The 16,498-nt window shown below is 45.6% G+C and overlaps 1 protein-coding gene across 11 annotated transcripts in view; it reads left to right on the plus strand.

Moving 5' to 3' along the window:
• CSMD2 (CUB and Sushi multiple domains 2) overlaps positions 1 to 16,498 on the plus strand; it is a 548,097-nt gene that overhangs the window by 412,877 nt on the left and 118,722 nt on the right. For all 11 annotated transcript variants that reach the window (XM_073317325.1, XM_073317326.1, XM_073317333.1 and 8 more), the window contains 3 exons: positions 11,708 to 11,902; positions 12,917 to 13,033; positions 15,944 to 16,057. In XM_073317325.1, coding sequence (XP_073173426.1) covers positions 11,708 to 11,902; positions 12,917 to 13,033; positions 15,944 to 16,057 — 426 coding nt within the window. The remainder of the gene's footprint in view (positions 1 to 11,707; positions 11,903 to 12,916; positions 13,034 to 15,943; positions 16,058 to 16,498) is intronic.

The following is a 16,498-nucleotide window of genomic DNA, read 5'->3' on the forward strand; positions in this document are numbered from 1 at the left end:
AATTGCTTCTCACGACCATTGTACTACTCTCATACGTGTCCGTGGTGGTCTGCACATATGTCTCCGGCAGCTTGCGTAACCGCAAGCTTGGCCATATCAATTCTCTAGGAGCGCTGTCAAAATATAGGGCCCAATTCGCCCCTGCCCCGCACGTTGTGCACTTTTTCACGTCCGTGCCGAGCGAATGTGAAAGGGTCCCATTCTGACAGGATGGCATTTTATACCCACGTGGCACTCCCTTAGTAGTGGTGGTGATGACTGCATGAGGTGCAGGGCAGCAGCGAACTGGGCCCGTGGCACTTTGCATCTCTTCGGCGCTTTCCAGCTGGGGCTCTCGCAGCCAATGGTGATTTAGCCTCACCTCTCCCTCCTGAGACTGAGGTGACCTCTGTCACCTTAGAATCCCTCCGTACGATCATCTCCATTTTACAGATGGGGAAATGAAGGGACAGAGAAACTAAATGGCTTCACATTGAGTCAGTGAGAGAACAGGGAATAGTACACAATACTCCTGCTGCCCAGTTCTCTGCACTGAACACCCTCCCTCTCCACCAAACCAGCCTTTTCAGGTTCATCCCCTCTCTGATGGGAATGGACCTGGTTTAGTTGGGGATTGGTCCTGCTTTGAGCAGGGGGTTGGACTAGATGACCTCCTGAGGTCCCTTCCAACCCTGAGATTCTATGATTCTCTGATGACTGAAAATAGTGTAGACAGTGCTACAAGTCAAGTGGATCCTTGCGACAGCCATGCATTTGCATTTGGGATCCTCTCCTTGGCTCCCACAATTCACAGGGACGTGAGATTTCTTTTTTGCCACCACAGCCTGCCTATCATTGCAGAGTATTCCATCACAACCAGCTGGCATTTTAGTTGAAGTTTCAGGGGGGGGAAATATAAAACTCAGCCTCCTGTGCCAAAGGCAGAGAAATGATGTATAGAAATCATGGAATGTTTCTCTATAGTGCAGAGCCCAGAAGAATGAGAACCTCGCTGCCCAGTTCTTGCAGAGCACGTGGATGGTTTGAGAGGTGGAGCAAAGAGTAGAAGGGTGTTGCCAGGGATGCAACAATTGGCAATAATAGAACATGTCCTGCCCCGTTCGCTCATTCCTGTGAAATTTCAAGCTGAGATGCTGCCTCTGCTAGGTTTCAGAGGAGCCGCCGTGTTAGTCTGTATTCACAAAAAGAGGAGGACTTGTGGTATCTTAGAGACTAACCAATTTATTTGAGCTGTAGCTCACGAAAGCTTATGCTCAAATAAATTTGTTAGTCTCTAAGGTGCCACAAGTCCTCCTGTTCTTTTTGCCTCTGCTAGGACATTTTTGTCATCAGGTCCCCTGTCCAAGCCAGGCTGTTATTTTGTGAGTGATGGATTCCTGGGAGGAGGTATTGATTGAAGCGTCTGTGGAAAGAAAGGGCTTAGACTGCCAGTGAGCTTTACATGCCCAGCTACAGTGAGTCTGCTGTTCCAAAAGCACCCCGCTGCTCACCAGCAGCTGATGGGGACAGAGAGAGGAAGCCAGGCCTATGCAGAGGGGGTAATTAGGACATGGTAGAAGTAGGGGCTAAAAAGAACTGACTCCTCAAACACACCTCCTCCAGATTCAGATGAGGTGCACCATTGGGAAGGCTTGCCCGCTTTCAAATGCATCAGAGACAGAATGCTAGAGTTGCTGGCCCAAACCTATACATGGAAGCGGTATGATCTAGTGAATAGGGTGCTAGATGGGGATACAAACGCTGCCACTGACCTGCCGAATGTCCTGAGCCAAATCTCATCGCCTTTCTGTGTGCCCATCTGTAAAATGGGGGTGATGATACTGCCTCCAGGGTTGGGGGTTCCACCGCTCACTGTGGGGAAACTATTCCCCGGGCCCATGTCCTTGGGGGTCTGCACCTGGATGGGGACACTTCTTCACTCTGCAGCGACCTCTCGCCAGACGCCACCTCGGAACCTCCCTTTCCTCTCTACCTTCGGCCTGTTCCCCTGCCTAGTGCACCCATTTCTAGGGAAAATGTTTTGAGGTCTACAGCTGAAAAGCTAAGTAGTATTATAGTCAGACATGGCAAATCCTGTCCATTTCTCATCCTGAATGAATGGACGCATCTCCAGTAACTAGCTATAAACTAATAAGACAATAGTAATTAGCGGCTCTTAAAATTGAACAAATTAAAAAATTTCCAGCCTTTAATTAGAATTCTTTTAGTATAAATGAAGGACTTTGGTTTTGTCTCCGTTCCCCCCCTTTTTGGCAGCCAAAATATAGTGAACAAAAGGTGGCCTCATTAAATTAGGGCTGTTGTACAGTGTTATTTTTTTCCCTAAACATGCCTACAGAGTTAATCACGCCTACATACTTCCCACAAAGCCAAACTGCTGGGAGAAAAGAGTGAGGCTTTAACTTTGCTCATTAACTTCCCCATGCATTAGAAGGAGACAGCAATTAGAGTTTGAGAAGCTGCAGAAAATGGAACTTTGGGGAATTGGAGAAAGAAGAAAAAGAAGGGGAAAAAAAAGGAGAGCACATGAAAGAGAAATCAAGTATCTCGTTGGGCTTATTGCCAGAGCAGAATGCTAAGTACAGTTCAAAGATGCTGGCTTGTTTGTAACATCTCAATGCATATGGTCAGTCCCACAGTCCATAGACAGACTTCACTGTCATCCCCAAGCTACATCTCTCAGCGATATCAGCCACAGACGAATCAGTACAATTACCGGGGACTTTGTAATCTTCCACTAGTAATGTGCAGGGAAAGACGCCACAACCATCCACCAGCCCCTTTTGGAAATCCAACATCTTCTCGGGGACTGGGATCAGATTGCTAGCCTTGAGCTACAACACGTCAGGTGAATTTCAAACAACCCCAGCTCTTCATGTTAAATTGATTCAGGGACCTATGGCTCTGAAAGGGCAACTTTCACGGTGGGTAGGGGAAGGAAAAAAAACATGTAGAAACATCATGGTTTTGGTTCTGCTTCTGCCAGAACTTGTGCTGGGCACAGCAGGGAGAGAGCAAAATGTGGATGCATATAGGTATGAAGTTATCTTAGGCCAGATCTATACTAAGAGTGCTTTGCTAGCATAGGTATACGCTTATCCCAACAAACTGCGCTTTTGCCAGTATCATTTATTTCAGCGCCCCCTCCCCCAAGCGAAGCAAGCTAAAAGTGCAGGTTTGCTGGTACGCAAGGTGTCTGTCTTAGGAATACTTCAATGACACAGCTATGCTGGTCAGGGATCCCACTTCTTCACACTAGAGCTGGGCAAAATAATTTGGGCAAATAGATTTTTCTTCCAAAAATGCATTTTTTCGTGCAACTGAAACTATTTGTAAATTCAGGCAGAATTCAACAAAAAGCTTTGGCTGAGGAAAAAAAATATTTTTTGTTTAAAGTACAACTGCTTACTTGTGACCATTTTGAAATTTTTTGACTTTTTTGTTTTGAAATGTTTCGTTTTGATTTTTCATTTCAAAATGGTGTTTCTAATTCAAATTTGGGCAGTTTTTTTACAAGAATACCCCAAAAGGCGTGACAAGCACCTGAAAAACAGCCGAACGGAAACAAAAAACTCTCTCTCTCTCTCTCTCTCTCTCTCTCTCTATATATATATATATATATATATATATATATATATATATATATATTAGTAAATGGAAAAGTTTTGGTGTATTCCTTTTTTCCTGTCATTTTTTGATTTGCTGAAAAATTTTCAATAAAAATTGTTTCAGTTCAAATCAAAATACATTCCCTCCCCACCCCAGATTTTTCATTTCTGTCCCCAAACTGAAAAATCCATTACTCACTCTGTTTTGCTTTACATCCCTGATCAATACACCTATGCCAGCAGACGTCTGTAACGTATGTGCCGGTATAGTTTACTCCCCTTCTCTTACACAGGAACAAGCTATACTGGTCTAAGCACTTTATACTGGTGTAACTGCTTCCACACTGGGGTTGGTACTGCTTTCACCATACCAGTGTAGTTAAAACAGCACAACTTTTGTGCGTAGGCAGGGCCTCGGGGACAGAATCAGCATGGTTGAGGAGACTGCTTTGAAAGCAACCATCATCCTGTTAATGTGCATCTTGCTATACACTCCCCATTCCCCACTCTCACTTTTGCTACGAGACAGGAGTGACTTGTTCTCATTAACACAGGACCCAGCGTCCCTGTATTCCCCATTCAACTGATTACATTTTTAGCTTGTGCTTATGCATGTGGAGCCTAAATTTCCAAAGAACCCATAGCAGGATTTTCCAGTGCTCACCACCCAGAATTGGGGCCAGATTTTCAGAAGAGCTCAACACCCTGGGTGCACCCAGCATGCTCTTGAAAACCACACTGCTGTGGAGGAGAAACCCCTTACATAAAAAAAATTGCAAAAAAAAAATTCTTATTGCTATTTGTTAGCTCTTTTTCCTCCAAATGCTAAAATTTACCCTGTGTCTCTGCTTGTTCATCAAGACCCTGCTCTGAAGTCACACTCTGGTAGAGATGGCATCACAAGCTGTTGACTTGCAAAGGGCTTTTGTCCCAGATTCAGCATTATGATGACTTCTCTGGAGGACTGAAGAAAGACACTGGTTCATTCATAGCCGTTGCTGAACCTCAAAAGGATCCGAGGTTGCACTGGGTTTTAGTAAGCACTCCAGTGGTTTGGATGCTTTGATGCTTATCTGAATTTTCCAAACCTCCTGAGCCTTTGGTGATCACATGAGCGCAGTCCCTCCAGATAGCCAGCCTGCCATCAAATCTTTCTGCTTTGTACCCCAGTGGCATTTTTTACTTTGCATCCCAGCTGGGACCAGGAAGTGCTAAACTGGGATTTTGGGGAAGTAACTCCATTTTCCTGAACCTCAGGAGAGGTTTGATTTGCAGTCTGGGCACTGGCTGAGATCCATTCTTTCTTTATCTATATTGGTTAGCTCTTCTATAACGATAGCTTAAATGCAGCATCAAGAAGAATAAGAAAGGACTTAAAGCTATATCATTGTCCATCAGGAAGAGAGAAAGTTAATCTATGGAAAAACATGCCCATGATGAGTGGATTTAAGTTTCAAGCGGCATTTAAAATGAATCCCTAAGCTAGAAGACACTTGTTTGCAGTGACACTATGAAGGGCTGTTGGAATCATTGAGCATTACCCAGTAATGCTAGTAACTAAAATGAACAAACTGCCAGCTTGTCATATCTTGCTTGTATAGAACATATGATGGCTTGTGGCATCCAAAATGAAGTGCGTGCATTATTTGAAGGTCTCAGGTGAACACACAAATATTGGAGGACAACGATGCTCTTCGGGATAACGGGGGAGGGAAAAGGGGCATTCCAAATGGGAAATTTAGATAAGCAAGTCCCTGCTGAAATCAGTCCTAAAGCTGTTCAGATTTAGTGCAGAGGGGTGCCCCAAAATTCGGTGGAGGGATTCTGCCTCTATATGTAGCTCTGGCAGGGTATAAGGGATATAAACATCCTGCAAGGGGGTGGAGGAAAAATCTCCGAGGGAGGGCACTTTGTTGGGTTACTATAGACAGTCCTACACAGGTTCCTCTTCCTCCACCCCCCTCACTGCATCCCTAGCTCAGGGAAAAGCACAGCGGTGGAGTTGGAGACAGGAGAGGCTGGGCTGTAGCTCATGTTCCTGCCGCAACAATTCTGGCTTGTGCGCTGCAGGGTATAGGCAGGCTTGGGGAAGCTGACATAACTTAGAGCAGCCCCTAGAGCTGGCTAAATTATGCCAGGAACTTAACACAAAGGTGGGTTAAAGCTGCATTTGCCTCCTCCTCCCCCTGGGCTATACCTCCTGGAAGCTCAGCACAGCATCTGACCCTAGATGCTTATCCAGACTTCTTTGGTACAGGAGGCATGATAGAATGTCACGGTTAGACATTTCACGACATTTCTCGCACTCTTTGAATGCTTCGCATTCTTGTTCCTGGCTGGAATCTGGAAGTGAAGAGGCATGGAACCAAAAACAAATGAGGCACAGCTGTTTATTTTTCACCCTTCCACAAACCATCCACTGCGAGTCAGTTATTACTTGATCAAAGCGGCTTTGCCCATACCAGGCTTATAAATAACACACAGGGCGATTCTTTCAACAATTCCTGTGTTCCCTTTTTGAAGATGGAAATTCCCACGGAGCTTCAGCACGCTTAGAAATATACGGCAGGACGTGGTGTAGAACATCCAGTCGTGTTTAGCATTCAGAGAGACCCAAAGAGGGAGAATGGTGCAAACGGCCCCTAAGAATGATTCATTGTATTGCACTTGGAAATACGGGTATATGCATTGTAAAGGCACCCGGCTTTTTTGTGTCTTGTGACCTGGCCGTGCCAAAGGAATGGAGGCCGCGCTTCTTTCAAGGCAGCATTGGCATTGTCCCTGGAAAAGTGACACCCCCGCTAGTGGCTCTAGTTGAGCAGCGAGGGCTCTGTGCAGAACCGAGGAGCCCAGCGTGGTAACACTCTGACTTATTTTATTTTTTTCTTGCTAAATGATACTTCACGCTGATTATTTTCTTTTCTGCAACTTCTCAAAGCGTTGTCTGGGGATTTAGTGGTCATGAAGAGCCCCGTATCAACAGCCTTAGAAGCTACTGTCCTCTGTCTGCAGAGCAGATGCAAAGTAGACAGCTGCTGCAGAAGTTTCCTTCACAGTGTCCCACTGGCATGTCCAGGCTGTGGCCGGGAAGGACTGCCTCTAGGTGTCAGAGGACAGGTTTATATCCGTGCCCCATTTGGCTCATTCATTCTTTGCTCTTAGTGCCACGTTGGCTAGGCAGAGGGCCAATTTTGGTTGTGAACAGTTATCTGTGTGTGAGAGAGAGAGATGTGGACAGCTGTCCCTTTGGAACTGGAATGAGACACCCAAACTCTCTTTGTGCAAGATGTCAAATGCTTTTCAGTCACTGTTTTGAACCAATCGCCACTTTCTTCACAGACGTGGAATTTGTGGAGGTATGACACTCATTTTGCAGATGGGCAAATCAACGGACAGAGAGATTAAGACTTGCCCGTGATCACATGATGAGTCTGGTGGTGGTGCTGGGTATCCAACCCAGGAGTCCTGACTCCTGCTCCTCTGCGGCCACCACTGGACCAAACTCCTCTTTAAACTGGAGAAAGTCCTGCCATTTTGCTCTGTGAACACATTCATAGGTCAGCGCTGGCTGTTGTCACAGAGACTTGCCAATGAAGGAGGTGGTGGATTGGGGTGGGGGGTATTATCGGCATGCCAAGGGGAATCTTCTGCACACCTGGCTAAGGTACATACTGTCCCTAAAGGCATGGACTCTCCAGGGAAAAGAAAAACAGCCAAGAAGGAAGAAAACGAAAGAGGTGCAGGGGGACACTTCAGCAATCAGCCGCCAGCCCCCGTCAGCAGAGTGACTGGAGCATGGAAAGTCATGATTTTTCAAAGCGAGAGCAGAGACTGAGATCAAGCGTATGGCTAAGGCACCTGACGGCTGGGTGGGAGGCTGATTGGCAGGTTGAGGCGACATCAACATGTGAGATGAAATGCAGGGAAATGGTTCAGAATCACAAGAAAGGCATAACGTGGCCATGAGGAACCCTGTCGGGTGCAGCCTTGTTAGGGAAGAGGCCAAAAACGAATGCTAGCATTTCAGCGGCATCAAGGCCAGCAGAACTGAGAAACAATTTGGAAAAGCACGTGCAACGTTTACTTTTGCAAATGTCTCCTGAGCAGTGATGTACTTGGGTTGACTTTGCCGGTGCAAATTCAGGCACTGCCTGGGGCCCCTCACTCCCAGGCCGATGGGGCCACCGGCGCACTGCAGATGTGCAAGGGGGTGCTCGGCTTCTGATCTTGACCCCAATGTCTGGCACTGGTTCTAGCGATGAGGTCCGGGCCCAGTTTTTGGCCTCAGCTCCAGCTGAGGTTGCTACGCTCAGCCCTGCAAGTGTTTCTTGAGCGGTATATGTTAAAACGGATCTTTAATGGCCCACAGCTGGGCGGACTGTTACCGGTACCAGTGAAAATTCGGATTCAATATGCTTAATGCACAGTAGTTTATCTGAGAAAGAGTTACACAAGCAGTAAAGGTTACAGAATACACGTCTCCCTAATAAGCGTCAATTCCCCAAGGATAAACCCTCAGTAACTGTGTTGGCCTACACAGTATCCTGATTGGCAAACAAAGCAGGTATAGCTACCAGTCCCAGAGGGAGACTTCTTTTCTTTTCTTCTTTTCCCACCTCAGGTACTTGGTCTGTCAAATGTCCCCCGATGCAGGGTCTTGGTTACCCCAAGGCCTTCTGATTCTTAAGTCCTACACAAGTCTCTCATAGCAGGGTCTCGGCTACCCTGACCCTCTGTCTTTTAGCGTCACAAACCTCTTTAGATGTCAATTGGGGAACTAACGAACTAATGTACTCTCCTTAGCATTGATACCTTTTGTTCTCACAGGTGTCACATATCCCAGAAATATGCCCTGTGGGCATTTCATTACTGGTTTTCTTTAATTAATCTTTTAGAAGGGGACTGCAAAACAGGCACAGACCAAAGCTCAATGAATGTTTCCCCCTCTCATCAATCATTCACTGGAGCTCCTAGTGCTGTGTTCTCCAGAAGGGGTTATTTTGACCCGAGTCAACCGTATCAAGCTCACTGATGGCCTGTTTTTGCTTTTTCTTTACTTTGTGAGCTGGTCAATCGGCTGACAGGTTTCAAAGTCTCATGTTGAAACACACGCACAGATAGAGCCTTTATTAACCATTCAAGTGCAATTTCTGTATTCTCAGTAAATTTCCACACCAACTGTCTGATGCTAAGAGAATCCTGCTCCCAGAATCCTCTAGCAAATTCAGACGTACCAAGCCATACCAAACTCATGCTTACCACACTTATGCATGTCAGCCACAGTAATTCATAATAATTTGGCACCATCTCAACATTATACAGAAGAACCTTAGTATTGTTGAATGCTTCCTGCTCACTATTATAGCCTGGCTGAGCAGCAGTGGTCATTATCCAAAGAGTGAGGGTTAAAGAAGACAAAATGGTGGCTCCTTGTCTGACTGCATAGCCTGGTGGTCATGCTCTCCATTGCCATGGGTGAAATGAGACCTCCAGGCCTAGTCTCTTCCTATTCGGCATGGCTAATGTCTCTTTATTGCATCCAGCTTCTGCTCAGGCTGGAACTGCATGAAATGATGGAATAAAAACAAAGTTCTTTATATCTTCTGAGAACAGAACTATTCTGCCACCTTATGTCTGAGCATCAAGGCCCTTTACAAACAGATGGCTAATTATGCCTCACAGCACACACACTTCCAGAAGGCAATTAAATTGCATTTTCCCATTTTACAGTTAAGAAAATAAAGTTGCAGAGAGGAGCAGTGAGGGGGCCAAGGTCATGCAGCAAGCCAGTGGCGGAGCCAGGAAAAGAATCCTGGAGTTCTGTCTCCTCATCCTGTGCGTTGACCACTAGACAGTGCTTCCCTGTCGAGAAGAAGAGAGGTTTTACCTCTTGTGGCCCAGTTCAACTGTCCCTAATAGAAGCACTTCAAACTCTTTGTTCTCTGCCTACCTGAGCTGCTGTCTAATCGCACAGCTGTCAGAAGAAGGAGACCACAAAGCTAATCCTGCTTTTCTCTACAAACAATGAAGCCAGGGCAGGGCCTGATGGGAGTGGGTTGAGTCTTTTTTCTTTCAAACAAAATTAAAACAGCACGATATAATTCTTAGGCAATTGTGATTGTTCACAGACCCCACTGTTCACCAAAAGGCCCTGAGCTTTAATCAGCAGTTTCTAAATGACAAAAGCACAGGAATAATCAAGGCACCTAATTATATTTCATTAAAATAGTCCCTCTGAAGCAGAAGAAAAATATGCACAGCCTGACAGATCTGCAATCTTTAGTGGAATTTTCATATATAAATGGGGACTTTAACTCTGTGGAGCATGGGAAAGAGAATGAAAAATGTCTTCATTTTGTCTAATTGCATGTAGTCATTCTGCAGTAATCTGGATAACAAACCAGCTAGCACATGGCCCTGTATACCACTGTGGGTAAGAGCACTAAGCTGTTAGATGCTAGACTGATAGGTGCCTGAGAGATACTGTGGATAGATGTAGTGCATTCAAACTATATTAAGGGAATAGATCCCTTACTTCGCAGGCCGCACGTGCAATTACATGCTCTGGTTTGCAAAGTTCATTGCATTCTGTCTCCAGTTCAGAAAGCATGTGTGCAGCTACTGAAATAAAAGCTCTTCCTTTGTGCCCGATTTGGTACCAGTAAATACTTGCCCCATCACTATTTCCCCTCCTCCTCCACCACTCTGTGTTTTCTCCGGTAATTTAGAGATGGGTCTGGACCAAAATCTGGGATCTGAATATCCCCAGATTCCTCCGTGTGTGAGAATGTGTTTGAAATCCGGGCGTGGATGTGGATCCAAATCTTGCGATGACCCCCATCTGTTATAATGGGCTAAAGCGGAATCCCAGATCAGAAAAGCTGGTTTTGAAATTGGGATCTACCTGTTGTGTGGAAGAGCATAGTTGCCTAGGGATGGTTTCAGAGACATGTTTTTAATATCGTCCATCATTTTATGTCCAGGCTTACTTGTAGAGATACACTATAGGACTTGGGGGAAATCTTCAACAGTGCCCAAGTGATTTAGGGGCGTAACTCCTATTGACTTTCATTGGGATTTCTCTACATGTCTAAGCACTTAAGTCACTTAGAGTCTTTTGAAGCACTTAAGTCACTTAGAGACTTTTGAAAATTTTGCCCTGAGTGTCTAACTCCATGACTATGGTTTGTGGTGCCCACAGCGGAATGTCTGTGCAAAATTAGAGACCCAGTTGAGGGCCTATAAAAAATGGCCTGTAATATCAGCAAGACCACACCATTTCCAGAGCTTGCATGTAATAAACGCTCTTCATCTGAAGATCTAAAAGCTCTTTACAAATAGTAAATAAGGCTCACAAAATCCTCTGTGATATTATTCTCCCATTTTAAAGATGGGAAAACTGAGTCATAGAGCGGCTAAGTGATGTTCCCAAAGGCACCCAGTGAGTGAAAGTTTATCTTCACTGCAGAGTTAGCCCACGTGACTGGCATCTGAGTTAGCTAGCCCAGGTGTGAGCAGCCATGCTGCAAAGCCCGTACTCAAGTTAGTGGGTCCTCACTGGTGCTGCACTTCCCCATGTGTGTTGCTAGGGCTCCTGGTGGCATATCCTGTGGTTCTTTGCATGCCACGTAAGCTGAGCTGCTCTGTGACTCTTTCTGAGTGAATTGTCAGAGATCTTGTCTGTCCTTCTGGGCACTTTGGGGGGGGGGGGGGATTGTGGGAAGGCACTGGAGTACGATCAGCACTCGAGTGATTTAGCCACTGCAAAGTGGGTAGTTTCCACCTGAGTGAAAGCAGAACCTGGGCTCTCACCCACACCCGCAACTTTGCTAGCTTGAAAGTACCACTAAACTCAAGTGAGAGGCTTTTGTGTGCAGACAATGGGGGGATGGGGGCAACACGTGAGTAGGATCCCAGGCTGATTCTGTAGTGAAGACAGAGCCTTAGTGACACAGCTGTTAATAATAGGACTCAGTCGTCTTGACTCCCAGTTACCTGCTGTAACTGATTAGCTGGTGCCACGTATTATTTACCTGCAGGATGCGCATCTTAAACAGTCAAATCAACACACTAAACCTCCTTGCAATGTTATTTTGCAGAAAATCCCAGGGAGTCTTGTTTTGATCCCGGGTCAGTTAAGAATGGCACCCGAGTGGGCACAGACCTGAAACTGGGATCGACAATTACCTACTACTGCGATGGTGGCTATGAGATCGAAGGAGTCTCCACCTTGACATGCATAATGGGAGGGGATGGGAAACCCGCGTGGAACAAACCTCGGCCAACATGCACAGGTAAGGTTGGCCGGGTGAGCAAGGAGCTGGCTCCGAAATGTCCATGCTGGCTGCTGAGCCTCGCTATGGTACAAACCATTCAGATGCACAGGTGTCCCTTTCATAGAGAGCTTGATAGGGGTGAGGGGAAGCTTTTATTCCTGTACAAAATGTTGAATGAAAAATGAAAGCTCTCACTGTCTGAGGTCAGAAAGAAACTTACTCTGTATGCAAATTACTTCGTAGTTGTCCATTATGAGGCTTCTTACCCCTTCTTGGGAAGCATCTGACAAAGACAGGGTATTGGAATAAACCGATTATCGCATCCAGCAGGACAAATTCTGCAATCCTAAGACAGCATCTGATTCCGGAAGCCACTTAAGCCTGTGCTGAAATCCATTCTCATTTAGGAAGGTACCTAAGCACGTGCTTAATTGATTTCCTGAGCCAGGGTGGGAGCTGGTAAGAAAACAGGAAAATGTTTTTTCTCATAAGTTTTTCCTGTTTTTCATCAGAAAATTATTTTGATTAAATGTTTCCGACCAGCTCTGTTTGCTAACGGGAGCTGGACAAGAGACAAATATGAGGCTCGAACATGGGTGCGGACAGGAGAAATGGATGGTTTGAAAATGTTTGGATGGGGAGTGCTGCGTTGGTCCCTGAGCCAGTCTCCTGTTGCTGAGAAACAATGAAAAGATTAAGAACCCAACCCTCCAACTCCTGTGCTTTAGAATCACATTAGGCTACATACTGTACTCGACATCCACCCAGTTCCTGGTATGGTGGTGGTAATTTAACGTGAAGCAAGCACGAACTCGAGTTAGGATAAGCAGTATTGTTATTAATAAGAACTTGCAGTGAGTGCTGCTCCACCTGAAATGTAGAATTGATCACAGACTTGGGCAGCCTGCCCTGCACAGAATCATAAGCACATGGCTGGATGTATTTTGAAGCAGTGGAGAAAATGGGTAATGCTTGAAGCCAGGGCTTGAATGACAGCTGCTCCAGTGATTTCTTCCTGACTTTGTCTTTCAGCACCGTGTGGTGGTCAGTACACTGGATCAGATGGAGTAGTTCTGTCTCCAAATTATCCTCGGAATTACACCAGTGGACAAATCTGCCTGTATTTTGTCGTCGTGCCGAAGGACTACGGTATATGCCGTGCAGTCAGTGGGCTAGATTCTCAGCTGGTATAAATCAGCAATGCTCAGTTGAAGCCACTGGAGATAAGTCCGTTTATACCAGCTGAAAATGTTCCCCACAGTCTCTTTTCTACAGTTGAGTGTGACTGTATTATTATTGTGGGGGGAGGGAGGGGAGGAATGGGAAATACGGCAGAAGTGGCACTATTGACTGTAAATTCAATTTCATGTATAGAGATATTGGAAATTTTTTAATTTGAAAATACATGGAAAATGGCCCCAGAAAATGACAACATTTTTGTGAAGTTTTTTTTTTTAGCTGCTCAACCAAATCTGAGAGTTACTGATTTGAGGGGGAAAAAAAAGTGAAAATTTAATTTACAGTGATTAACTTTTGCAATGGAGCAGTGGCAGCAGTCTTCTCCTTCAGAAGACATCTGAGTGCAAATGTATTCAGCCCAAATCTATGCTAAATGTTGTGCTAAAATAATCAGTGTGTGTGTGTGTGTGAGACGGAGAGAGAGAGAGAAAGACCTAGGAGTAAAAATCAATCTGGTGGCCCTTTAAAAATCTTTCAGAAAATACGTGTTTGTTGAATGGATCTTTAGAAGGTAAATATTAATGTCATACAGCTGTTAGAGCTGATCTTTGCAATTCAGCCACTGTCAAGTGAAATACTATCACAGGCAGTAGATAGAAATGTCGCCCCAGCGAGAATGCTAATGCTTTCTGCCGTTCTAATATGCACAGTGAGGAGGTGCAGTCACTTGTATCATATTTATCACGTCTTATGAGAAAAGCTATCTCCCTCATGCAAAACTCCTTTTGAGATGTTATTTTTCCTGTAGGCTTGTCGTGACCTTCGTTTTGCTAAAGCTACTGCTTGGAATATTGGAATCTGAGACTAGAGCAAAACTCTGTCTCCTGGGCGGGGGAAGGGTTGGTGATTATTCTGTGACAACGACAGCACTATGCCCTAATTCAGCAAAACAAGCTGGGCGGAACGAGCTGGGCGGAATGTGGGAGCATTCACGTGCTTAAGTACTTTGTTGAATCAGGGCCTAAATGCGCATCGTCGCCAGATTAAATCCATGCACCAACATTTTAGTTATAGACTCTGATGTTGCTTAATTTTGTACAGTGCCTGGATACCAGCATGATATGTACCTTGGAAACCCTTGAGACAGCTAGATGGATGGGTATTAATATTGTGTAACATATTTTCTCTTTTTCAAAGTGAACTTAGGGCTCATGAAACTTGCTGCACTGACAGCTCTGTAGAGTGAAGCCCTGTAAATTTTATTCCACAAGGCAAGCTTCTGTAGGCTGCCATGTTATATTGATCTACAGTGGAGTCAGTCACCATAGCCCTGGAGACAGCAAGGTGGGATAAGGACACTCAGTTCTATCTGGGACTGAATTAGGGCTACCAACTTCTTCCCCTCAGTACCTAGCACACAACAATGACCTTCACTCTTTACTGACTTGAGGTGGATTTAGACCCGTGACCAAGCTGTAAAATACACCATAGGTGGTTACCATTCCACAGTGCCGTCCAGCCCTGTTAAGGTGCAACTGTTGCTACTTTTGCTGATCCTTATGCTTGAATCAGTCAAGTATCTAGTGGCCTAGGCACAACTTCTTGATGAGTGGCCTGACTTCCTATCTACAGTATGATGACAGCTAAGTTGTTTCTTTCCCCCACCCACCATGTTCCAATAGCTTCATTAAAAGTGAGTGGGAAACTGCAAGTAGCAAATACTGTAGGAATCCCATTTCCTTTCCTTTCCTGATTCTCCAGACAGCAGGTGTCAGGGGGCTGGCCCAGCCCCCTCGCATGTCCTAGCATAGAAGCCCCGCTGTAAAACTGAATTTGCAAGTAACAAACATTGCAGCCTGGTTGTTGATACACAGTGAGGGACCTCACAGTCTGTGAATCTGTAACTGGGTGTTTACAACGTACCAATACACAGTTCAGGGGGAAAAATAGAGCCTTGGGGTCTTGAGGAAAATACTGTTGTTGTATTTTGAAAAATATACAAAAATAAGTCAAACCCGTACACACCAACTGGAAAATGGCCTGATCATCTCATTATCGTTTTCCCAGGGATGGGATCTGAGGTCATCTGGGTGCATTTACAAAATAATCAATAAAATGGGGAACACAGAGTGACTTCCTCATTGGCAGTCTTAGCAGAGGTGCCTAGGACTGACTGGAAATTCAAATATCTTTTCATCACTTCCAGGGCAGATGGGCTTGGTGCTGGAATTGGGCAGGGATGGTGTCCTTAGCCTCTGTTTGCCAGAAGCTGGGAATGGATCACTTGATGATACACAGACTCACTTGATGATGACCTGTTCTGTTCATACCCTCTGGGGCACCTGCGATTGGCCACTGTCAGAAGACAGGAGACTGGGCTAGATGGACCCTTGGTCTGACTCAGTATGGCCATGTTTATGTTATGTTCTTAATTAAGGGCACAATTTTTTAATTTGAAATAAATCTCGCCCTAAGCGTTTTGGGGCAGGGACCAGCTTTTTGTTCTGTGTTTTGGCAGCACCTAGCACCATGGAGTTCTGGTCCATGATGGAGTCTGTATATGTATATATATATATATATAGCCTGTCTTATATAGCCTGTCTTATGTAGGAGGCCAGGCTAGGCTCTCCATAATGTGATCCCTTCTGGTCTATGAATCCTTGGTGAGCCAGCATTTTGGAAGCTTGCTGCTGCCCATGTTGTGCCCACTTTATGGATAAATAAGGGATTTCCATCTGGAGGGCTGACAATCAGGCACTTTCCTCTGTGGTTCTCAAGACAGCCCAGCTGAAGCATCTCAGTGTTGAGGGTTGGCTTTTGCTGAATTTCAGTGTGTTCCCTGCTTCTTGCCCTTACTGCTTCCGTTCTCTCCGTTCACAGTGGTTTTCGGGCAGTTTGCCTTCTTCCAGACCGCTCTCAATGATGTCATAGAAGTTCACGATGGACCCAACCAGCTCTCCCGGCTCCTCAGCTCACTCTCAGGCTCTCACACAGGTAAGGATGAGTCACCGGTGCTGGCAGAGATGGGACGCTCCGTAACAATCAATGGGGCCTTCCCTCTCAAAATGTCATTGCGCTGACTGATCAATGACAAGCAACGATACCAGGCTATGGAGACTATGGCAGCACTGCTAACCAGTTAGGGTAAGTTGGGCAAGGCCCAGTGGGTATGTCTACACTGCAGCTGGAAGTGAACCTCCCAGCTCAGGTACACAGACTCATGCCAGTTTGACCGTGAACCTGGGCTGGGAGGCTCACTTCAGGCTGCAGCGTGGACGTACCAAATGTTGCATGCTGGGGAATGGCTATTTAGAAACAGAGAGGGATTAATTCCCTCTATTAAACACCATGTACACCAGTGCGGCGGCATACAGGGGATGTGAAAGCTCTTTAACCAGGCAGGGGAGAATTCCTCCTGTGCAGGCATTGCGTGAG

Source organism: Lepidochelys kempii, chromosome 19 (genome assembly GCF_965140265.1).
Source record: "Lepidochelys kempii isolate rLepKem1 chromosome 19, rLepKem1.hap2, whole genome shotgun sequence".
NCBI lineage: Eukaryota > Metazoa > Chordata > Testudines > Cheloniidae > Lepidochelys > Lepidochelys kempii.